At 39.5% G+C, this 25,195-nt stretch overlaps 1 protein-coding gene across 6 annotated transcripts in view; it reads left to right on the top strand.

The window, feature by feature from the left end:
• Positions 1 to 25,195, top strand: part of APP (amyloid beta precursor protein) — a 282,485-nt gene that overhangs the window by 59,273 nt on the left and 198,017 nt on the right. For all 6 annotated transcript variants that reach the window (XM_024239221.3, XM_024239223.3, XM_024239220.3 and 3 more), the window contains 2 exon segments: positions 38 to 205; positions 21,949 to 22,078. In XM_024239221.3, coding sequence (XP_024094989.1) covers positions 38 to 205; positions 21,949 to 22,078 — 298 coding nt within the window.

Below are 25,195 nucleotides of genomic sequence, written 5' to 3'. Positions count from 1 at the left end.
TATGGATTCTATAACTAACTGAAGCTTCTTCTTTCAGGTACCCACTGATGGCAATGCTGGCCTGCTGGCTGAACCCCAGATTGCCATGTTCTGTGGCAGACTGAACATGCACATGAATGTCCAGAATGGGAAGTGGGATTCAGATCCATCAGGGACCAAAACCTGCATTGATACCAAGGAAGGCATCCTGCAGTATTGCCAAGAAGTAAGTCCTGTCTGGTGGCTAGCAGTTGACGTTGGATCACATGCATTTGTTTTCAAAAAATTTAACTTCTTATACTTTGCATCAGTATGTTAACCCTACAGTAAAAATCTTGGTTCCTAATGATTCACCATACCATTAATATATTTATTTGCATTACCCTATGATACACATATAAATGTTTTAAAAATTATGATGTCATATTATGACCATCACTAAACAGTAAAGTTTAAGATGTCACAGCACTTTTTTTTTTTCCTCACTCTGTCGCCCAGGTTGGAGTGCAGTGGCAAGATTATGGCTTACTGTAGCCTAGACCTCCTGGGCTCAAGCAATCCTCCCACCTCAGCCTCCCGAGTAGCTGGACTATAGGCACATGCCACCAGGCCTGACTGATTTTTTTTAATTTTTAGTAGAGATGGGGTCTCCTTGTGTTAGCCAGGCTGTCTGAAACTCCTGGGCTCAAGCGATCCTCTGGCTGGACCTCCCAAAGTGCTGAGATTACAGGCATGAGCCACCATGCTCAGCCCTCCGCACTCCTTTCATCTTTAGTATGTATCTCACCACGGCTCTACAGTCAAGGTCTTTTGGTTAAAAGTGCTAGAATTTTTTTCTGTTATCAGCTTGATATATATTTTAGTTCATTTATATCTGAATATATATAATAGAATATATATAATATATTCTATTATAGTTTAGTTTTTTCCTCCCTTATTAATTTTACTTTTTGACTATCGTGTTCTATGAAATATACTCGGAAAGCTCACTTTTCACTCATTCTCTATTGATAAACATTTTCATTGTTCCTGATTTATTTTTTTGGCAAAAGAAAATACATATTTTTCCTTTCTTGTACCAAAAAAATACAAAGTGCACTGTTCTGCACTTTGCTTTTTTTTTTTTTTTTTAAACTTAACTTTATATCCTGGAAATCATCCTTTCTCATTTAATGGAGATCTTCATTTTTGTTTAATTCTTTGTAGTCTTTTTGCTGTTACTATACAGGGTGCTCCTTTCTTATTCAATTTAAAATAGCTGGAGTTCCAGGCATTTTATCTCACACTTCTTAGATAGTTATCTCTACATGTGACTGCATCTTAAGAACATTGGAAGTAATTAGTCTTATGCTTGTTGGCAAAGCAAGATAGCCTGGCAACATTTTCTTTTGTTGTAATCCTTTTTGTACTAGAAATTTTTCTTTAGCCTACTTGGGTGATGAATGTTTGTTGTTGAATTAATATTACTATTCTATTGAGATCCTTTTATTTTAAATTGTAAATGCTAAAATTATTATTAAAAGGTTTAATTTGTTTGATAGCACTCTGTTTAAGAAAGGACAATCTCTAATTACTAATTGGTATTTTGAGAAGCAAAAAGCATCTACATTATCACAATATATTACATATTAAGTAATTTTTATCTTGAAAGGAGTATGAACCGTGATGTGAAATGATGAATAGTGGAAATCACTAATACTTAAGTTCATTATATGTATTTTTTTTTTTTTTTTTGAGATGACGTCTTGCTCTGTCACCCAGGATGGGGTGCAGTGGTGCAATCTCAGCTTACTGCAACCTCCACATCCTGGGTATAAATGATTCTCCTGCCTCAGCCTCCTGAGTAGATGGGACTATAGGCACCCGCCACCACGCCCAGCTAAATTTTTTTGTGTTTTTAGTAGAGACAGGGTTTCACCATATTGGCCAGGCTGGTCTCGAACTACTGACATTGTGATCCACCCACCTTGGCCTCCCAAAGTGCTGGGATTGTAGGCATGAGCTACCGCGTATGGTCCATTATATGTATTTTTACAAGAACGTTCTGTGTACTGATTTACTAAGTATGGATTGATAATAAATCAGCTTTTGCCTGGGTGTGACTTTTATAAAGTATCAATTTTAGAAATAATATTCACATTCTGCTGAAGAGTTCTTGTAGTACAATTGTGTAGATAAGTTATAAATTTTATAAATCGGAACTCTGCATACTTATATGTTTTTGATACCCTTTTTTGATATATGCATACAGACTATGTATTCTGAGTGTCAAATAAACTTTTTTTAAAGGCTAGAATTAAAATTTAGTTTATGACATTGACCAAATTGTCCTTTTCTGGTGAATCGACTATTTTGATACATGTGTCATAGTTTGCATCTAAGTTTTTCCTCCCTTAGTTTCACGTATGAATAACCAGATGTTTTCACATTTGTATGGTGGCCATACAAAAATTACTCTTCTTGACCCCAGGAACACCCCTCTTTTCCCGTTTCACTTAGAGATCCTACTAATGCCTGGGTAGCTTTACTTTCTGTCTTAGCCTGTTGTTGGTCCCAGGGTGTATTAGTCTGGTCTCACATTGCTATAATAAACTACCTGAGACTGGGTAATTTATAAAGAAAAGAGGTTTAATTGGTTCATGGTTCCAAAGGCTGTACGGGAAGCATGGCTGGGGAGGCCTCAGGAAACTTATAATCATGGCAGAAGGTGAAGGGGAAGCAGACGCATGTTCACATGGCTGGAGCAAGAAAGAGAAAGAGTGTGAAGGGAGAGGTGCTACACACTTTCAAACACCCAGATCTCATGAGAACACTGTCAGGGGACAGCACTCGAGGGGTGGTGCTTAACCATTAAAACCACCCCCATGATGCAATCCCTTCCCACCAGACCCCAGCTCCAACACTGGGAATTACAGTTTGACATGAGATTTGGGTAGGGACACAGAGCCAAACTGTATCAAAGGGTTAAGCACAGAGTGGTTCTTCCCAGTTCTGGACTTTACCAGATTGTTTGTGGCCACCATGAGTGGAGAGAATTAGCCCTTTGCTGTCACCTTCCTCTTGCAATTCTGGTATCATCTGTCCTCTGCCTACCACCCACCCACGGAAGTCTTGTCGGATGATATACACCAGCCAGATTCTTCAACATTAGGCGCCATAAGTAAGAAAGGGCCAAAACATCATACCTTGTGAGCCATTTTAATGGATTTGGGTTTTATTTTGTAGCAACAGGAAGTCACTAGACTTTATTTTTTATTTATTTCTTTTTTTTCTTTTTTTTTTAATTTTATTTTTGAGACAGAGTCTTGCTCTTGTTGCCCAGGCTGGAGTGCAGTGGCGCAATCTCGGCTCACTGCAACCCCTGCCTCCTGGGTTCAAACGATTCTCCTGCCTCAGCCTCCCGAGTAGCTGGGATTATAGGCGCCTGCCACCACGCCCGGGATTTTTTTTATGTTTAGTAGAGACAGGGTTTCGCCATGTTGGCCAGGCTGGTCTCGAACTCCTGACTTTGTGATCCACCCTCCTCGGCCTCCCAGAGTGCTGGGATTACAGGTGTGAGCCACCGCACCCGGCCTAGACTTTATTTTTTCAAAGAAGAAGAGTGATTGTAGATTTGCATTTAAACAAATCACCCTCTTGCTTTATCACTATGTCCCCTACCATATATCTTCGTCCTCCCAGAGACTGCCATGCTGCAGCCTCTAGCCGTGTGCTGTCCAGTACTGTAGCCACTGGCCCCAAGTGGTTGTTTGGCACTTGAAATGTGGCTAGTGGAAACTGATGTGTGCTGTAAGTGTAAGATAAATACCGTATCTCAAAAGATACAATGTGAGAAAACCTGTAAAATGATCACATTCATTTTTATATAGATTTAACATTGAAATAGTTACGTTTTGAATATGTTGTTAAATACATCATAAATGTTACTGAGTTGTAACTATGTGATTAAAGTTGATTTCACTTGTTTCTTTTGACGTTTCATGTGGCAGCGAGGAAATTGAGGTTCCATAGGCAGTTGCGTTCTATTTCCGTGGAACAGTGCTGTTCTCTGTGCTATCCCAAGCCACCAGTGACTCTGAGCTGTAAGGGTCTTACATCCCAAGATCTGGCAAGTGGGAGGAGGAGGTAGAAATGAGGAGTCCCTCCATACCTTCAACCAGAACTTCACTGCATGTTGCAAGTCAGGGAACAAGGCTTGTTTGGGGTCCTTTTAAATACATCTTTCATTAAATACATTTTGATGTAAGATGATTATATGCCTTTCTAGAGCCCTGTGGTGCTCTCTTCCTACTCAGACATACGTCTTTGGATACTAAGGGTGCGTTGATGAACAGAACACAGGGCATATTCTTTAAAGGGGGAGAAAAGCTTGTAAAATCATAATTTTAGCAATCTAAAAACTACATGGTGACAGTGACACTAATACCACCAGCACTGAGCATTCACAAAGGGTCAGCTACTATGCTAAGTACTTGCACTTATTTTACCCACTCAGTGACACCTGTGGAGAAGAACCCAAGGAAAGCACCTTGGGGAATTGCAACATTGAAGGCAAACAAAGAGAGACGATTGATTCCCCCTGGAGGGAGATGAGCAGTGGCCAGAGGGAAAGGATAGGAAGTAGGAGGTGTTACATGCTGGAAGTCAAGCCATGTGAATTTCTAAATGAGGGGAAAGCAAGAGTGCAAGCATGATGCAAACGGAAAGCAGTTGAAGTGTAGTTTTTGACAAGGTAAAATCATGTCTGTCATGCAGACTGAACACATGTCAAATATTTTATTCAATTCATTAGTGAAAGATGTGAAAAATGGTTCATTTTGACTTGGAGAGATTTAAAATTTCTTCCCCAGAACACTTGAGTTGCATGGCTATGAACAGGAATCATCTGGAATTATCTGGAATATCGTCAAATTATTTCCATGGTACAGGAACACTTGCATTGCTATGAGGTGTCTGCAGTATCCATCTTTACAAAGCTGGAAGGGTGCACAATAGCTTGTAAGGATGTAAGTAATAAAGGTGTAAGAATTTTAAGGGTGTAAGTCGTAAAATAGCTTCTTTAGTAGCAAGTCAACCGGAGGAACATGCTGTAGAATCAGATAATCCTTTCCCCACCACCCTCAGGGTCTGAAAGACAACACCTGCATTTCACTGCTAGGACACCCAGGAATCTCTTTTGCTCATACCTTGTTTTTGGACATTTGTGTGTGTGTGTGACAAAACATTGTTAGGATCTGGCAAATAAAAGGTCATTGTTAACCCTGTGGAATAGCATGGGGAGAAGTTAAGTTGCAGTCCGTTGCAGGAAAAACAACGTGGGTCAATGGTGAGTCAGCTGTGGACTCCTGGAAGAAAGACCTAGAGGCAAAAAGCTTTGAGGTCATTGAAGACAAAAGGAAAGGCTTTGTGATTTTGCTTTTTACATGGAAGGAATTTGGGCAGAAGGAAGCTTAAACTAAACTGTGGGGAGGACTGATATCCATCCTAAGCACTAGTTGCAGGTATCTCTAAGAACTAGGTTTTGGCTGAGCTCTGTGGCTCAGACCTGTAGTCCCAGCGCTTTGAGTGAGAGGATCACTTGAGCCCAGGAGTACAAGGTTACAGTAAGCTATAACTATAGTACTCAGTTCTGTAAGAACTAGGCAGAAAGGAGATCCAGTGGATATGTGATTGGCTGGGTCTTGGAAAGGGGAGGGAACATCTCCTTTTCTGAGGAAGAATGGGGAGATAGTAAAGGTGGGTTAATTAGGTAGTTTCTTTTGCCAGGTGATAAAAACCCCCTAAACAATTTGTATTTTATATATGGAGAATATTTTCTCCCACTGATGGGAAGGATCGTAGTGTGGGGGATGCTTACCCAATTTCTTAAAAATGTACACAGAAATGAGATCACTAGGTGCTGGAACCGAGAGTCAGTACTGCCTAGAATTTCCCCATTAGGGTCTCTTTTGTTTCTGCTTACCTTCCTGCTGTGTGTTTACTCCTTTTCTCCTCCTAAGATGGGCATCCTCGAGGAGACCAGGGACGTTGGTAGCCACGACCTCTGGTAGTGTTAGTCCCAGTTTGGCATCCCAACTTTGTTCTGCCCATAGGCATTATCAGGGAGTGCTTCTGGTTGGCACTGCTTTGAGTTACACATCGACCCTTGGAGCCGCCACCATATCTGTAGGGACTCAGTATCAGGACTAGCCCATCTTGGCCTTGTAGGTGTGGCGGTGTGATGTGGGAAGAGGAGCTGTTACCAGAAGAGGGATGAAGAATGGCATGGGCAAAATAGAAGAATGACCCCAGTGCTGCAACACAGTGGGTATGGATTAGAAAAGGCCTGTAGGCTGGAAAGGGAGAGGTGAGGGAGTGCATCATGCATTAGGATTTTAAGTGGCTTTTTGGGGAGTATTGAGCAGGCGGCAGGGAGAGAAGTTCACTCAGAAGTTTTAGACAGTGTTGACATTTTCTATCAAATTGTGCATCTTGAATTCTCTAGAACATTCTTTATAGATATTTCAGGATCTTCCTGCCACTTTCCACATTGTAGCTATTCTGGTGTTTTTCTTTTATAGTTAGAAATAATGAATAGTTCTCATTTGCGGCTTGGATTTTCGTGTGTGTGTTGGAAAGTGTTCATTTTGCCTTTCTTTTTTTAACTTCATGTTTTTATTTTTTAAACAGTATTGATGGATTCATTGCTAGGAAGAGCAAGGAAAAGAATACTCTCACAATGTTACCATGTTTCTTTCTCACGGGTTTTATAAGTTGTATTATTTTTATATTTTCAAAGTTATAATCTTACCGTCTCCTCTGTTACCATAATTCTCATTCATAGGGTCTGTCTTTAACTGGACTCATTGTTTACAGCTAGTCTATTCATCAGATCATCTCAAACCCTGTATTATATTAATATTTTGATTCCCTTTTGTTGGATGACTTTCATCTTAATCATTCTTATTGTTGAACAATGTTTTTCTTATTATTGAACAATTGCTTCATTAGGTATAGAATTCCTGGTTGATGGGTGTTTGATTCAGCACCATGAAAATTCATGGCATTCTGGTATCTGTCATTGGGCAAATTCTTCTTCTTCTTTTTTTTTTTTTTCGGAAAAAAATGCGTGGAAACCATTAGTTACCATTAACAGAGCTACCCATTTAACGATTTTTTTTTCTCCCAGTAGTGGTGGATGAATTTTTTACTTTGTGTTCTCACTTTGTGTCTCTCATGACCAAAATATTTTAGAGATAGCTAGCTGGCTAAGTCTGAGGTGGCTGTTAGCAGTCTGGTCCTAGGATAGAACAAAACCAACAGAACTCATCACCGTCACGTCATTTTGGCTTTTTGCTCACCAGTTTAACTCATTGTTTAATTTGTTTTTCCAAAGGATTGCTTTGCATTATACATGTTGGTGCTTAGCTTAACATGATGATAAATACATAACTTTGATTGTGAATTATCTACTCTGCTCCTTTCATAGTCTCATGCTTCTCTGAATTTGTATTTTGTGTTACTGGGTTGTTTTGTTGTTATCATTCATAGTGTTTTCTTTGCCCTTGATTTCTTTGATCCAGTTTTTGGTCAAGAGCAAGATTCAAGAGAAAAAGTAAAAACACAGTCTTTTATCTTTGCTCTTGGTTATAAACCCTTGTAAAGTTTGATTGAGAAGATAACTTGGATCTTATGGTTTAAATTGAGTCTTTGTTTAATCCCAAGTCTTCCAAATTCTTTGTGCTTGTGTATTCTTTCCTCTTTCCCAATCATAATAGTTTTGCTTCTGCCTAGTCATCAGTCAAATACCTGCCTTTCAATGCATTTAAAAAATATTTTGTGTTAGCACCATTTGAGATTTTTTTCCCCTTTTTTTTCAAGTATGTATCGAGGACTGTTATGGGATGAATGTTTGTGTTCCCCCAAAATTTAGATATTGAAACTCTGACCCCAGGCATGATGGTATTCGGAGATGATACCTTTGGGAGGTGATAACTGTTAGATGAGGTCATGAGTATGTGCCCTCGTGATGGAACTAGTGCCCTTATAAGAAAAGATAACAAAGAGCTTGCCTTTTTCTCCCTGCTCAAACAAAGAAGAAGTCACATGAGGACACAGCGAGGAGGTGGTTGTCTGCAAGCAAGGAAGAGCGGCCTCACCAGAACTTGGTCGTGCTGGCACCTTGGTTTTGGACTTCCAGCTTCCAGAGCTGTGACAAAAGACATTTTTGTTGTTTAAGCTATTCACAGTAAGGCAGCATTTTGAGCTAAGACAGAGACCTACTGTGGCTTCTGTAGGCAAAAGCCCTACAGACCCAAAGTGTTGTGAGAACTAATGTTTCTAGGGATCATGCCTTAAAGTGGATTTTATCCAACACTTAGCTCTGACCTGGAGCACACTAGTCATCATTAGGTAAATGTGGATGGTCAGTTTCTGGCACAGAGATTGGAGCAGTATGGGCAGGAGTTCTGTATCCAGCTTATGCTGAGAGAGCTTCCCATAAAATGGAGCCTATACTTTCCTTTTGCAGAGACCATTTCTTTCCATTGATAGAATTCTTTTTTTTTTTCTTTTTCTTTTTTTTGACACGATCTCACTCCATTGCCCAGAATGGAGTGCAGTGGCATGATCTCAGCCCACTGCAACCTTTGCCTCCTGGGTTCAAGTGATTCTCATGCCTCAGCCTCCTGAGTAGCTGGGATTACAGGTGCATGCCACCACATGTGGCTAATTTTTGTATTTTGGTAGAGATGGGGTTTCACCATGTTGGCTAGGCTGGTCTTGAACTCTAGTGATTTACCTGCCTCGGCCTCCCAAAGTGCTGGGATTACAGGCATGAGCCACCGCGCGCAGCCTTCCATCGACAGAACTCTAAAGACATGTTTAGGCAAGAGTTGGCGGAATGTTGGCCCATAGTCCAGATTTGCCTTCAGTTTATTTTTATCCACTTCAAATGCAAAGGCCATGATAACTCAATAGTAAAGTCATAAATCCATAGTATGACTTAAAATATTTGGTTGTAATATTACAAAGTATGCTTCCGAACACATTAAACATGCAAGATCCTTATATTGTTCTTTTTGTTTAGTGTTTAGGGTAGTTTGTGTGAATCATAGATGACCACAGCAGACTGTTTTTATTTTCTTTTGGCATTCTTTGATAGAAAACAGTGCTTTTCCTCTGTTATTTATACAAGAAGCAAAAAATATCTCTTGTAGCGTTATGGAAACAACTCGAATACGACTACGTCAATTATTCATGCGCTTTTTTTTTTTGAGACAGAGTCCCACTCCATCAACCAGCCTGGAGTGCAGTGGTGCAATCTTGGCTCACTGCAATCTTTGCATCCTGGGCTCAAGCGATTCTCGTGCCTGAGCCTTCAAGTAGCTGAGATTACAGGTGCCCACACCATTCTTGGATAATTTTTGTATTTTTACCAGAGATGGGGTTTCACCATGTTGGCCAGGCTGGTCTTGAACTCCTGACCTCAAGTGATCCACCTGCCTTGGCCTCCCAAAGTGCTGGAATTACAGGTGCGAACCACCGTGCCTGGCAGTTATTCATCATTTAACAGCATAAAGTGGCCACTTGCTTTAATAAACTATTATAGTACCAAAATTTTGGCCTGAGGAATTTATAAATATAAATAGAACAAAACAAAAATAATATTCCCCTTGAAACATATTCTAAAACCAGGGGCTAAAAATTAGAATTGTTAGATTTTATTGTCCTGTTTCTTTGGGATGAAATGAAGTTTTTTAAAAAAACATAGTTTTGGCTGGGCGCGGTGGCTAATGCCTGTAATCCCAGCATTTTGGGAGGCCGAGATGGGCAGATCACGAGGTCAGGAGATCAAGACCATCCTGGCTAACACGGTGAAACCCGGTCTCTACCAAAAATACAAAGAAATTTACCGGGCGTGGTGGCGGGCACCTGTAGTCCCAGCTACTTGGGAGGCTGAGGCAGGAGAATGGCGTGAAGCCGGGAGGCGGAGCTTGCAGTGAGCCGAGATCGCATGCCATGGCACTCCAGCCTGGGCGACAGAGCGAGACTCTGTCTCAAAACAAACAAACAAAAAAACAAAAAAAAAACACATAGTTTTATTTAAACCAAAGGCTTTGGGATTCCAGAAGAATAAAGGAAGTGTACTTCAATTCTACATCTCAAGAATCTATTTCTTCCCAAATTTAATACAGGCAAATTTAGTCTATATTTATTGGGCACTGTTAGGTTTTTGTGTCAGGTGTTGCTGAGTGGCGGGATACCATTCTTGGCCCATTAGGACCTTATAAATCTATTAATACAATTAAATTGTGAAGAAAATTTAGAAAATTGCAAAGGTAGAATGAGGTTGCAAATTAAAGGGTCTTATTCTGGAGATAAGTGGAAGCTATGGCAGATTTTTAGCACGAATGCTTTCTGGTCAAGACACTTTTAGAAAAATTAGCTTGTTTCCAAGAGTAGGTTAGATTGGGGAGAGAAGGAATTCAGATTACAAAATAATAGTGTGAAAAGCGTTGTGGGAGATCATCCTGTCCATCCCCTCATTCATGATACCCTGAGGTGCTGTATTAAGGGCATCATTGCTCTTTGTCACCCGAGCAGTCCAGGAAGGCTGCCTGTTCAGTCTTAGACTGTGTCCTCACGGTCTTAAAACATGTCCTCACTTTATGATAGAAACACACAGGCAAGTGTTGTAAAAGTTACATATTGTCAGTTAAATAAGAAATTGGATGAGTCCCCATACTATTCTTCCTCTTTTAAATAGAGAACTTGGGCCGGGTGCCGTGGCTTACACCTGTAATCCCAGCACTTTGGGAAGCCGAGTCGGGCTGGTGATGATATCAAGAGATCAAGACCATCCTGGCCAACATGGTGAAACCCCGTCTCTACTAAAAATACAAAAATTAGATGGGCATGGTGGCGCATGCCTGTAGTCCCAGCTACTCGGGAGACTGAGGTAGGAGAATTGCTTGAACTCGGAGGCCGAGGTTGCGGTGGGCTGAGATCACGCCACTGCACTCCAGCCTGGCGACAGAGTGAGACTCCATCCCGAAAAAAAAAAGAAAAAAGAGAGATAACTTGAAACAGGCTCTTCCAGCCTCTCTATTCCTATTAATAACATGCAGCAGTGCACTTCTTGGAGCTAGGGGCTAGGGGCTTCCTGAAGGTGTTGATGTCTCTGGTAACTTACACTGCGGGGCAGGTCTCTGGAGGGAACTTTGAACAGGTTAAGCCTCAAATGCAGGCAGAGATTTCCAATTGGGAAAGTTAGGCGAACGTGGCTTTGTCATCTCTTTTATTGGTTTACGGGTATTTTCTCTTTTTCCTGTTTTCTTTTCCACCATTTAACATTATCTGTTCTCTGCCTCTTTAACCTTCTGGCTTTAAATGAACAGTTGCTTTGTCTATAGATTAACAGGATCAGCAAACAAAGCGCAGCAGTGCCTGCACAAAGCAAAAACTGCCTGTTAGATGAGTTGAGCAAAACCATTTCCTTTGCCCAACTTTCTCCTCTAAAATACATAACTGAACATGGGATTCCCAGACAAGAATTGTTTCTCAGCCTTTCTTTTTCCATTCTACAGTTGTATGAAATTAAAATTAAATAAAAAGCAAACAACAGAGGTGGTCTTTTTAATCTTACCAAGTTGAAAGGTATACTATATACATTATCCTATGGTAGAAGGTCTGGTACATTCTTGACCATTATTACCTTGCTATGGGCACCCTTCACCCTTGTAGGCTGAAAATTGACAAATCATAGGCATGTATACATTGTGGTTTTGGAATTTGAAAGATCTCAAATTCATATTGAGTGAGACAGTTTTTGAATAGAGGGATCAGGCTGTCTATATGTGAGTATGGATATATTTTATGCATTTCTGGTCTGTATAAATGTAAGGATTGCTTTACTGACTGTAGGATTTCTTCTAGGGCTAAAAAGTTGAAGCCAGTTTGGATATTTTAAAATAAGAAAATTAGCCCTACATTGAAAGAGAGAATAGGAAAATCTAGGCTACGTACACATCTGCTCGTGTTTTCACATTTGTCTCCTGTCCTATTTATTTTGATTTCTCTCCCATCTCTTCCCCACCCCTGCCCCCAATTTGTTTTTCATTCAGCACTTTGAAATTAGAATAGCTTATCTATCAAACAAAGTTCTTTGACAGGATTTTCCAACTCTGAGTATGAAAGTGTGGATATAACAATATATTTATATAGAATGTCAGAAGCAGAGTTTGGCCAGATTATTGGGAAATATTCTAACGCCCTGCCCCATTTTACCACCTTTGCTTTTACATAAGGCCATCATTTGGAAACATAGCACGCTGATACCTCCCATTATTTCAGTAGCGTTTCATCAGCTGCACGCTGCCTCTCAGCGCCTCATTAAGTTGCAAGCAGAGAATGTTTTCGTTTTCCAGTTCTCTTTCTCAATTAAGTTAGAGATTCTATTTTCAGTATTCCTCATTATTAAAAGAATTTTTGTGGAGAATAGTTTAAGATGTGATATTTCTTTGTATTCCAGGAAAACTTAAAGAATGTCATTGAAATCCAGAAACAGAAGTATATATTGTCTAGGACATGCTTTGTCTTGGTTTATATACCTAAGTCCGAGTAGTTTAAACTTTATAATTAATATACTCTTTGGATGCTTAGAAATGGCATCGATTTTAGTTGTTCTAGTTTCATCTTAAATAAATTGGAGTAATTACTAACTCAGAGGATTATGATGTGCTACACATAAAACATTTGCAGTGATGTCTGGTACTTAGGAAACCCTCAGTTACGACATTTTTCTTTCTTCTTGGGTATGTTCTTTGAAAAAGGGACTGGTATGCAAAAGCTTTCAGAAGATGAAAATATACAAGATAGGCTATCTCTGAAACAATTTGGTATAGAGCATTTGATTCTCTGTTTCATGTATATATTCATATATGCTAGCTGCAGTCATGCAGACACAATTTGGGTGTTGGGTTTTTTTTTTTTCCTTTTTCATAGGCAGTTATAAATTTAGAAAATTGGCTGTTTCCTCTGGACTAAATGTATTTATTTAAATTTTCAGTGCTTTAAATGCAAAATTCCAAGCATATGTACAAGTAGAAAGAATAGTAAAATGAACCCTCCCATCTACCTGTCACTGAATTGCAGTAATGATCAAATCTAATCACTCTTGTTCCTGAGTCAGTCTGGAATGCAGGTTTTTTTTCTTAACTATTCAGGTTCTCCAGCAATCCTGGCAAAACACACGCGGGTTTCAGCTCATCTCTTTCAGTGACTTTTAAATTAAGATGTGCTAAAGCAACACATGTTACTCACTGACGTTTTGTTAGTATATTTAAAACATATTATTGGTACCACATAATTTTTAGTGTTTTCAAAAAGAAATATCTTTGAGAATTTGGCTAAAGGTGAATTTTAAAAATGGAATGACTAAGTAGAAAAGTAGGCAAACTGTTTTCAGAATTAGTAGCAATTTCCAATTCCATTTACTCTGTTCATTAACTTTGTTTTCAGCCTTTTGTTAGCCATGTTTGATTTTGTGTTTTTGAAATACCTTTGGTCATTTTAGGACTTTTGGCATTAATCACCTGTCTTAGGTGGCCTGTTTACAAAAGAGACTTTTAGGTTCTCCATTTGCCCTTTGGGAATAGAGACAAAGTTTCTGTAGGATTCTGACAACATATGGCTTTACAAAGTTTTTTTTTAATATATATATTTCTCTTCTTGGCTTTCTTAAATATCATCAATGTCTTTTCTTGCTTTACGTATTTAGCAACTTAAATGTCATCTTGTCTGAGATCAATATATTTCCAACTTGGAGAGATAGGAGAAGAGAGACTTCAGATTTTTAAAATGTGGAACAAAACATTCTGATGGTGACCAGGTTTTAAGGTGTTTCTTCAGTAGACAAAACTACTTAGGCTACCAATGATAAGCTTTTAATATTAATAATAATTATTATATATAAAAATATTAATATAATAAGATCTAAGATTGTTTCTGTTCTCCCTCTTTCCTGGTTGTTAGGATTTGGAATTTCTTATGCACTCTTTTTTTTTTTTTTTTTTTTTTTTTTTTTGAGATGGAGTCTGGCTCTGTCGCCCAGGCTGGAGTGCAGTGGCGCGATCTCGGCTCACTGCAAGCTCTGCCTCCAGGGTTCACGCCATTCTCCTGCCTCAGCCTCCCGAGTAGCTGAGACCACAGGCGCCTGCCACCATGCCTGGCTAATTTTTTGTATTTTTTGATAGAGACGGGGTTTCACCGTGTTAGCCAGGATGGTCTCGATCTCCTGACCTCATGATCCACCCGCCTCAGCCTCCGAAAGTGCTGGGATTATAGGCATGAGCCACCGTGCCCGGCCTATGCACTCTTAAAATTATTTCATGTACTGATACTGATGCATTCACTTTCAATGATAAAACATGGCTGTATAACCAGGTAGGTAGGCTGCTTTTCAGATTCCTGTACTAACTGAATGGGCCACATTAACCCAAGTGAGAGCTTAACTTGTCACTCTTCCTAAATGTCTTCCTCAGCTGAGTGCTTATTTACAGTAATCTACTGCTTCTTATAGCAGATGCTATGATTTGTATAAGCTGTCATATCTACTTGGAAGAACAATATTGAAAGGCATTGAGATACTCATTTTCCTCAAAAGCCCATAATCCGACAACTATTTAGAGTCTTATTTAAGAGATAGGTTTATAATACCCAAAGGGAACTTAATATATACTGAAAGTCCCCGATTGAATGGATTCTGACCTTAACCGGAAATATTAATTACATGCTTATCAGACACTTACTGTGCTATCCCAGGGTTGGCCACTGTTGAGGGAACACCAGATGAATCATATTGTCCCTGCCTTCAAGGATTATATATTCTAATAGGACAGACAGCCCATCAGCAGAATAGGAGGTAGAAAGTGGTCAGGGATCAGATAAAGTGATCAAGGAAAGTGGAGGATGCAGTGGTAGGATAGAATGGTCTGCACACAGAGATTGAGGGGATCATGTGGTGGGAATTAGTGAACTAGCATGCAAGCCGGGCCTTTTTCTTAGCTTTGGTTCAATTGGAAAGAGCATAAAGCTGCTAAAGTAGCTTATGTTTAGAAATAGGGCTTCTTGAAGGGGACAAGGCATCTCCTAGAATTCAAATGCACATCCCAAGACTCACAAGAGTTAGAGGGCACACAGGCGGTCCCTGTCAGATCTGGTCTCTGCCAGATCCAGTCTTGTCTGTTGCTCATCTTCCCTTGTCTCTCTGGGTATTTCTGTTTTCCTTTCCTGGACTAACTGCTTCTTCCAGATGCCTAGTTTGAGTCCACCCATGGTTTTTTGGGGGGCTTTCTTTGTTTTTTTGTTACATTTTGTTTCTGGTTTTTTTTGAGGCAGGGTCTCACTCTGTTGCCCAGACTGGAGTGCAGTGACGTGATCACGGTTCACTGCAGCCTTGACCTCCTCGCTCAAGCTGTCCTCCCACCTCAGCCTCCCGAGTAGCTGGGACTATAGGTGTAAGCAACCATGCACCCATGGGTGTTGACACGCCACCTGTGGCTCAGACTTATCCTCACCTCCAGTCAAGTTTCTTCCTTATCTAGCGACAGCCTTTGTGTGTTCATGAAAGCCCTTGAGGGAGAGAATGCTACGTACAGTTTGGTTTTCTTCGGCTCTAATAAGCTATAGGGATGGCGCTGCAGAGTTGAAATACAGTCACTAATGAGTCCTTCTTCAGAGAGCTGAGGGTGGGAGCACCACATAAAAGGAGTTGGGGGTCAGCAGCCTCCTGATAGTCTGAAAGCCAAAGATGATGGATGTGGGGCTCCACAGGGAGGCTATAGCATGCCGTGTTATGTTTTCTGCCCTTGAGGAAAGCTTCTTTTCGCCAGGCAGGCAGTACAGATATGTACTTAATAGCGATGTGAGGCACACTGATAAATACCAGAAAACATTCCCTAAGAGGGGTTAGCATTATTTCACTGTGTGCAGAGGAGGTTTGTCCATGTAGGGGGACCCTAATGGGCTTAGGCATTTGAAGTGTAGTCTAAGGGATCTTAGGTAAGAGTGTGTTTGGAACACAGTGTATGTATTTATACAGCAAATGCTCTGTGTGGCTATAATTGAGGAAAATTTGTAGGAATTGAGGACAGCTTATTTTTCTACTAGCTGACAGAGTTCTGGGTTTGCTTCTGCTTTAAGTATAAGTAGCTCAAGTCCTTTTTTAAAAAGGAAAATCAAGAAAATAGTCGGAATTGGGTTTCACCTAAGAAGCATTTTAGAAAAGAAGGGGAGTATGAGAGTTAGGATTTGCTAATGTTTGCCGTATTAGCAAATTACTTGCACTGCTTGTCATATTAGCAATACATGTATGTTTTGGAAAACACATGCAAATTGAACAGCTTAAGGAACTTCTATCTTTATTTCCTATGTAAGATTTGAGATGCTGCAAAGAAAATACTAAAACATTGAACCGATACTTAAAATTATAGTAGTCCTCCCATATCTGCAGAGGATACCTTCCAGGACCCCCAGCGAATTCCCAAAACCTTAGATAGTACCAAACCCAATATATACTATGTTTTTTTCCTCTATGTACATACCTGTGATAAAGTTGAATTCACAAATTAGGCACAGTAAGTGATTCACAACAACTAATAATAAAATAGAGCAATTATGACACTATGCTATCATCACTGCTCTTTCGCTTTGGGGCCATTATTAAGTCAAGTAAGTGTTACTTGAACACAAGTGCAATGATCAAGTGATCAATGGGCAGGTAGCATGTACAGCATGGAGATGCTGGAAAAAGGGATGATTCACTTTCTGGATTGTGTGGGTTTGAGATTTCATCACACTACTCAGAATGGTGCACAATTTAAAACTTATTGTTGGCTGGGCATGGTGGCTCATGCCTGTAGTCCTAGTACTTTGGGAGGCCAAGACAGGAGGATCTCTTGAGGCCAGGAGTTTGAGACCAGCCTGGGCAACACAGGATGACCCAGTCTCTTTCTTAAGATTAAATACAGGCAGGGCATGGTGGCTCATGCCTGTAATCCGAACACTTTGGGAGGCCAAGGCGGGTGGATCACAAGGTCAGGAGATCGAGACCATCCTGGCCAACATGGTGAAGCCCCATCTTTACTAAAAATACAAAAATTAGCTGGGCATGGTGGCAGGTGCCTGTAGTCCCAGCTACTCAGGAGGCTGAGGCAGGAGAATCGCTTGAACCTGGGAGATGGAGGTTACAGTGAGCCGAGATTGTACCACTGCACTCCAACCTGGGCGACAGAGTGAGAGTCCATCTCAAAAAAAAAAAATAATAATAAATTAACTAAATAGAAAAATAAAACTCGTTTATTTTTAGAGCTTTCCATTTAATATTTTTGGACCGAAACTATGGAAAGCAAAACCACAGATAAGGGAGGACTACTATAATTATGATAAAAATCAGGAACTTAATCTAGTCACAAGGACATTTGTGTTTCTGATTATTTAAATTTTTATTCTTGTCTAAAATGTTGAACTATATTTATATTTATATCTTTATAAATGAGTTATATATTTGTATTTTATATAAATATTTTTTCCTCTCTGGATGTTTACTGGGGTTATTTAATAAATGATACTGGGAGTTTTTGTTGGAATTTTAAATTTTAACATGTTTGTTTCTTTTTTTGTTTTGTTTCGTTGTTTGCTTTCTGAGCTGGGAGTTGGTTGTGCATGTGGCAATCGCTTTATCTAAAGGGTCTTGCTGTGCTTCAGAAGAAGTTTTGTTACCTTGATTGCTAATGTTCTCCCCCTTAAATAAACCTCCTGATGTTGTAACAGCAAAATTGCATTATGTTTGGAAAATCTAAATTAATAATCCCTTATCTCTGAATAAAAGTCACTGAATCAGGTTGAATTTACTGCTTCCATTTTAATAGGGCAGTAGGAAAACTATGCATGGGCTTTATGTGGTTAAATTTTTTTTTTTTTTTTTGAGAGCGAGTCTCGCTCTGTCACCAGGCTGGAGTGCAGTGGTGTGATCTCAGCTCACTGCAACATCTGCCTCCTGGGTTCCAGTGATTCTCCTGCCTCAGCCTCCCAGGTAGCTGGGACTTAACAGGCGTGCGCTACGACGCCCAGCTAATTTTTGTATTTTTAGTAGAGACAGGGTTTCACCATGTTGGCCAGGATGGTCTTGATCTCTTGACCTCGTGATCCGCCCGCCTCAGCCTCCCAAAGTGCTGGGATTACAGATGTGTGCCACTGTGTCCAGCCTGGTTCAGATTTTATAATCTCCACATCTATCTGCATATTAACAATTGTCATTGTCGGTGTTATAGACAGAGAGAAGCTGAAGCACAGAAAATAACACGCATGTCCTAGATTTCCTGGTGGGAACTGGAAGTAAATTCTGTGTTTGGCTGATCAGTGTATAAAGTTCTAGTACTAGTCTTTAGGAAAAAGCCCCATCTTCCTGTATTTTAATTTGTCAATTTGCAATTCTACCTACTCGGAAATAGTCAACCTAATCAGTTACTGCCCTGTTGCACCAACTATTACCATAGGAATCTGAAGATGGTGTGCAACTAACATGAAAAAGAGATCCTTTTCTCCTGGTAATCAGTTTGTACCCTACAAACAATTCGTTGGTTTTAAATTGTATAGAGGGAACCATGTTGTGAATATGCCTGCTACTGGGTTTATAGAACACCTATGACTCCTGAGGAAATTCTCAGCAGGGTTGTCTTTCACTGAAGTGGCAGCTAGAACCCTTTAGAAAAATGCAGTAACTCACACTTTACTGCACATAAAGTCATGTCCCTCGGGGTGGACTCTCAAGTGTCATACAGTTTATGACTCATGAGTGCCGCAGCTTTGTGATCTAATAAACAAGTAAAGACAGTGGGAGAATTATATTCCTGTACAAAAAGCCACAAAAAAGCCATGGGAATATTACATTTTTAGTGGCATTTTTAAGTTGAGCATTTTCTGTGATCTAAAGTGCCTGCATTGAGATATTAAGATACTTAAGAACAAAGTAAAATAAAGAGAAGTACTAACAGCTGGATCCCTTTGGAGCTAGGTTAATGTGAGTGGTTTCAAGAATAACTCTCTCAACACCCACCCTAGGATTCTGATTTAGAGATTTTTTGGTGTGTTCTCATAGCATGCACTTCTACCACTGAATTTATCCCCTGCTGCTATACTGATTGATACCTTATTTTTAAATTTTTGTTTTTAAAATAGACGGTTTTAGAGCAGTTTTAGGTTCACAGAAGAGTTGAGAGGAAGGTACAGAGGTTTCCCATATACTTGCTACCTGCACACATGCTTAGCCTCTCCTATTATAAACATCCCCCACAGAGAGGCACATTGGTTACAATCGATGAACCAACATTGATACATCATTAGCACCCAAAGTCCATAGTTTCCCTGAGGGTTCACTCTTTGTGGTATACATTTTTTGGGTTTGGACAAATGTATAATGACATATGTCCATCATTGTAGTATCATACAGAGTAGTTTCACTGCCCTAAAAATCCTCTGTGCTCTATCTGTTCATCCTCCCCCCGCCCCCAACCACCCAAACCCCTGGCAACCACTGATCTTTTTAGTCTCCGTAGTTTTGCCTTTTCCAGAATGTCATATAGTGGGAAGAATGTCATATAGTATGGAGCCTATTCAGATGGGCTTCTTTCACTTAGCAATATTAGTTAAGTTCCTCCATGTCTTTTCATGGGATCATAGCCCATTTCCTTTTAGTGTTGAATTAACATTCCATTGTCTAGGTGTGTACCCCACAGTGTTATTTATTCATTCACAGTACCTTATTTTTTAATTGATTTTTTGGAGTCTGGGACTAAGGTGAGGTAAACAAGGCACTCAGGAATTGAGATTGAGAATTTTTAATGTAATATTTTTAAAAATCAAAATTAATGCAAAACTCCATGATGAACAAAATGTCAAGTTTTTAGACAAAGATTGAGTCACGCTCAATTGACATCAAGCCCATGCATAGTTTTCCTACTGCCTTATTAAAATGGAAGCAGTAAATTCAACCTGATTCAGTTACTTTTATTCAGAGATAAGGGATTATTAATTTAGATTTGCCAAGGCCTCTGAATGTTGTGGATAATCATAAGCGAAATTCCGTGTATTGTCTAACTCCCCATGGACGTTATCTTGCTCAGAAACCTTGTTCTCCCTCCAAGGAAGGCACTACTTCTCCTGTAGCCTTCTCAGGTCGAAGTTATTTTCTCAAAATCCTCAGAGCGTTGCCCCTAGAGGTAGGAATGTCCTCTTTTCCTCTTCATTTTTGTTTCCAAACCACTCTTCCTTTCTCTTCCCTAAAAGCCTCTCCCACCTCAGCTGTGAAGTGCATGCTTTCAGACAAATCACTTTGCTCCTTCACCTGTTGGTCATCTCCAGACTTCTTTCTACCTCATCAATGTTCACCACTCAGACTTTGAAGATTTTAGCTCCTGCCTTGCTGTCATCCGGTGTAGCTGCTCATTTGCTGATTCTTAAGTGATCCTAATATTGATCTCAATGATCCTTCCAATATTCCAGTTTGTCAGTTCATGATTCCCATCCCTCCAGTGACCTTGTTTTCATCATTCTCCATCATCCATTGCTTACAATGGTCATATTATACTCCTTGCAATGAGCAATCACTGCAACTCCTCCAAAATTTTAATTTCAATTATCTGACTCTGCAAGTACTACTTATTACCACCTCACTTTCTCTAGTCCTGTACGCCACACATTCTTTAGCCCCTGGAGTGTGATCGGTGGACTCAAACTCCACTGGTCCTACCACCTTTTACCTGTGTCTTCTTCCCCTCATGTTCTCACTTTTGCCACTTGAGATTGCATGGCCCAGCATTCTAATCATTCCCTTGCTTATACCGTCACTTCTGTATTCATTGTTATTTATCTGGCAAAACAGCCACCCTGCTGAAATGCAAGACTTATGCAAGGGAATGCACATTTTCGAAATAGATTTTTATGTTTATGTTTTTCTTTCAAATCTCTACTCAATAAATAGAAGTGGTTTGATATTTCACAAATGTGATTTAATTGATCGAGTTTCACATTTCATTCTAAGTGCTCAGTTCAACACCATGATGTTTTCACAACAGTAATCAAAGCAAGGGGCTGTAGTTAGTTATAGGAGCAAAGAGAATTCATGAGTTTATTTTTATCTAAATGACACCCTTGATAACTTTTTGATAAATTATTTTCATGTAAATTACTTGGAATAAGAGCAGGATTTTTATATAGAAAGTTTTCTATGTGTCATAACCTGTAAAATGTTTGTCTGATTAGTGAGATATAGGAGGAGGTTGAATTTTACTAAACATAATATCCCCAGCCACATCTACTGTAACATTTGTTTAGGACATTACAGACTATTATCCTACACCAATTTGTTTCACATCAAAAATCACCCCATGCTTGTAAGAATCCTCCTTTCCCCCTCGTTTCTATTTTAGTTCCCCTGGAAAAATAATATTTTAAGTCTAAATGAGTGCAATAAATTAAAAGTTGCATTGCTTAATATTTTGAATGAAATGGCTAGATGCTTGTCATTTGCATCTTTTTCTTTCTACTGAATTTCTTTAGCTTGGTCAGAGGTAGAGCAGGCTTGACTGTTAGGGGATAGGGGTACAGGTTGAGTATCCCAAATTTAAAAATCCAGAGTCTGAAATGCTCAAAAACCCAAAACTATTTGCGTGTCAACATGATGTTCAAAGGAAATGCTCATTGGAGTATTTTGGATTTTGGACTTTTCGTATTTCAGATGCTCAACCAGTAAGTATATAATGCAGATGTTCCAAAATCGGAAAAAGTCAGAGACCTTGAAAGCACTTCTGGTCCCAAGCATTTTGGATAAGGGACGCTCCACCTGTACCTTACAGTGGAGGCTTGTTAGTTGCTTGTACATGCCGTCCCCTGCCTCAAGTAACAATTGATTCTTTTTGTGTGCTCTCCCAGGTCTACCCTGAACTGCAGATCACCAACGTGGTAGAAGCCAACCAACCAGTGACCATCCAGAACTGGTGCAAGCGGGGCCGCAAGCAGTGCAAGACCCATCCCCACTTTGTGATTCCCTACCGCTGCTTAGGTGAGCCGGCCGGCCGTCGGGCTGGTGTTGATTGGGGGCTTGGTCTTGAGGGAAGAAAAAGAGGATGCCCCTATTAGGTCGCATACACAGACTTGTTCTTCAGCACATTGCCACTCTGTGTTGTACTGTGTTTTGGACTCTTGCAGTTACATTCTGTGCACTGACACTACAGGAGCAGTATTTTTGAGTTCCCTGCCTCAGAATGAATTTACCCAGGGTGTTTATTGAAATTACAAATTCCCGGGCTAGTCCCAGGACTCCTGAATTAAAAATGCCTATAGTAGCGGATCTGGGAATTCTTACTTTCCTATATCCCATAGATGATTCTCATGAACTGGGGCCTTGTGTGTTTCTTCACATAGACTTTCTAGAAGAAGGAATCTAATGTGAAGCTGCAGCATTTTGTTAATTTCTTTAAAAAAAAAAAAGACTTTTCTACAATAACTACTCCTCTTATTTGGTGATAGTAGAGGAATTGGAATTGGGAAGGCTTTTTTTCTGCTTACATCAAACTGGAGGAAACAGTCTGATCACGAATGTTTAATGTTTCTTTTGTCACAAACCTCAAATTTACCTCAACCTTTTATTTAAAAAAATTGAGTAGTTTTATGTGGTATCGTGCTCTTTTCCTCTGGAAACTGTCATACTCCATATTTAATCTAACTTGGTTATTAGTCTGTTCCTAGTTGTTGTTTTTATATGACCAGTCATTGCAGAAATTAAGTTCTTTGCTCTGATATCTTACATCTAGATGTTTTCCACAAGTGTATTCATCGGTAGGCAGGTTGTAAATAAGGATATAGAGATTGTCTGTGGAGATTGTGGACAAATATTGATGTACATTCTGATGACTTCTTATAAAGGTTAAAAGGAATGTTTCAAAGAAAATCCAACAGCAAACTTAGAAAGTAAGGATAATTACTGAAGATTCTGGAGATCTATGTAATATATGGTCAAAAATGAATGTCCTAAGAGCATACTGATTGCTGTTCATAATTTGAGTGTGATTTGAGTGTGATGCATAATTTGAGTGTGCATGATTTGAGGGTGATGCATAATTGCTGTGCGTAATTTGAGACATAAAATGAAAACACTGGGCATTAGAAAGAAGATTTCACCTGGTGAATTTACTTACAGTGTAATTTACTCACAATGTAATTGACGAAGAGAGTGTAGAAAACTAGATTCTTAAACATTTGATAATTCAAGAGTTTCCTTTTTCCTCCTTATTCCTTGTACCTATATGCTTTATAAGGCATCTTAACTCTTTTCTGGTTGATCAAAAAGTGCAGTTTAATTAGATGAAAATAAGCAGCACTTAAATACTAGACACAGAACTCCTACTCAAAAAAATATAGAAGTCATCTGTCTCCAGGAACTGTATTTTATACTCACTTAGTTATTACACCAAGAAATAACACAGAGATTGAGCAATTCAGTGCAAGTTAGGAAGCAGATCATGAGTCTGTTAATTCGATGGGCCAGGCTTTGTTAATGATTTGTTTCTTTTTGTTCTTACTTGCCTGTTCTATGAAGTATTCCAAATGTATTTTCATTAGAATGTAAGCTCACTGAGAACAGGTAGGGCTTTGGATGGGCATTATTGCTCCTGGTATGACACTCAAAACTGCAGTCATGTTTCAGAAGTGAACTTATCATTTTACATAGATCTTTCTGCTACATATTCTATTCAGAATGATTTGTATTAAAGTTGATGGAAAGATGAAATCCACATTAAGATTGTTATTTACCACCTAGTGCCAATTGTTGTAGCAAATATCCTTTGAACGCCAGGTCTATTTTATCCTACCTGTTGATCACTTCCTTTGCCCCTGCTCTTCAAGCCTCCTCATCTCTGAAAAGCTCTCCTTCCACTGGGCATGGTGGCTCAAGCCTGTAATCCCAGCACTGTAGCAGGCCGAGGTGGGAAGATTGCTTGAGCTAGCAGTTAGAGACCAGCCTGGGCAATATAATGAGACCCCATCTCTTAAAAAAACAAAAACAAACAAAAAAACCTCCAAGTGAACGAACAGTACAACAAGTAATAAAAGATATAAAAGATGTTCTCAGATCTCAATATCAAGTCAGAAGATTTTATGATAATATTATAATTACACGGAGACTGTCCAAATATTTGTATTTGTTGTGATACACTGCATTATGCACCATTTAGGGAAACAACAGCCTAAGTAATGTGGTTTTAAATAATTAATCTCATCTACCAAACACCTGTCTGATAGAAAAGTTAATGACCTGTCCTCACCTTATGTTTTTAACCATTATGGAAAGAGAACCACTTGAAAATATATCTTTCCACTGACAAATAATTACAGAGCTGTGATGCACAGGCTGGAGACTGGCAAGGAGAAATGGAGAGAAGCCCATAAAATAATTCTTTCTCTGGGAAGGAGTTTATTCCTGCCAAGGCTTTGCCATCAGCTGTTATCAGATTTCTCTTTCATCCACTGAACAGATTCTGGGCTCCTTTGATGTGGAGGTACATAATTCAAGAAGATGGGTCACTTGCGACATGTTAAGCCAATTTCTCAGTTCTGGTTTAGTGTCTGATGTGAAATGAGCATGTTGACACGAACTATTCTTGACTACTATGGGACTAGATAATCATTCGCTATTTCCTGTAGGTACTTGGCCTGTTTGAATCATTTTACCATATTTTCTCATTTTATGAATCACTGGTCCTTTTCCATTGGACCTGAAATTAGACTCTAATATGACAAGTAGAGCATATGTTGTCTCTTACTTTGTTACTAACCTTAGATTAGAATTAAGGAATATAGGTGCTGCTTTTTTCTTAGGTAGTGGCAAATTTTCCAAAGGTGTCAAACCCAGAGTATAATACAGAGTTTATAAAATAACCTGGTAGAGTATGCAGAGCATGCCTTGTCTTTCAGGAGAAGGAATTGAGAAACATAGGTTTTTCAATAGGTGTAACAGGTAACATAGGTACATAGGTGTAACTCATGTACATTTTACTTGCACTTAATAGACAGGCAGTGTTAGTTCTTCGTCTCTCTTCACAGGCTATACGACTACCAAGATCCAGAGAGGTTGGATCTCTTGCTGTAACTCACAGCAAATAAATGGGAGAGTCAGCAC

Source organism: Pongo abelii, chromosome 22 (genome assembly GCF_028885655.2).
Source record: "Pongo abelii isolate AG06213 chromosome 22, NHGRI_mPonAbe1-v2.0_pri, whole genome shotgun sequence".
NCBI lineage: Eukaryota > Metazoa > Chordata > Mammalia > Primates > Hominidae > Pongo > Pongo abelii.
The sequence above is the reverse complement of the archived record's forward strand: the minus strand, read 5'-3'. Positions and strand labels throughout refer to the sequence as shown.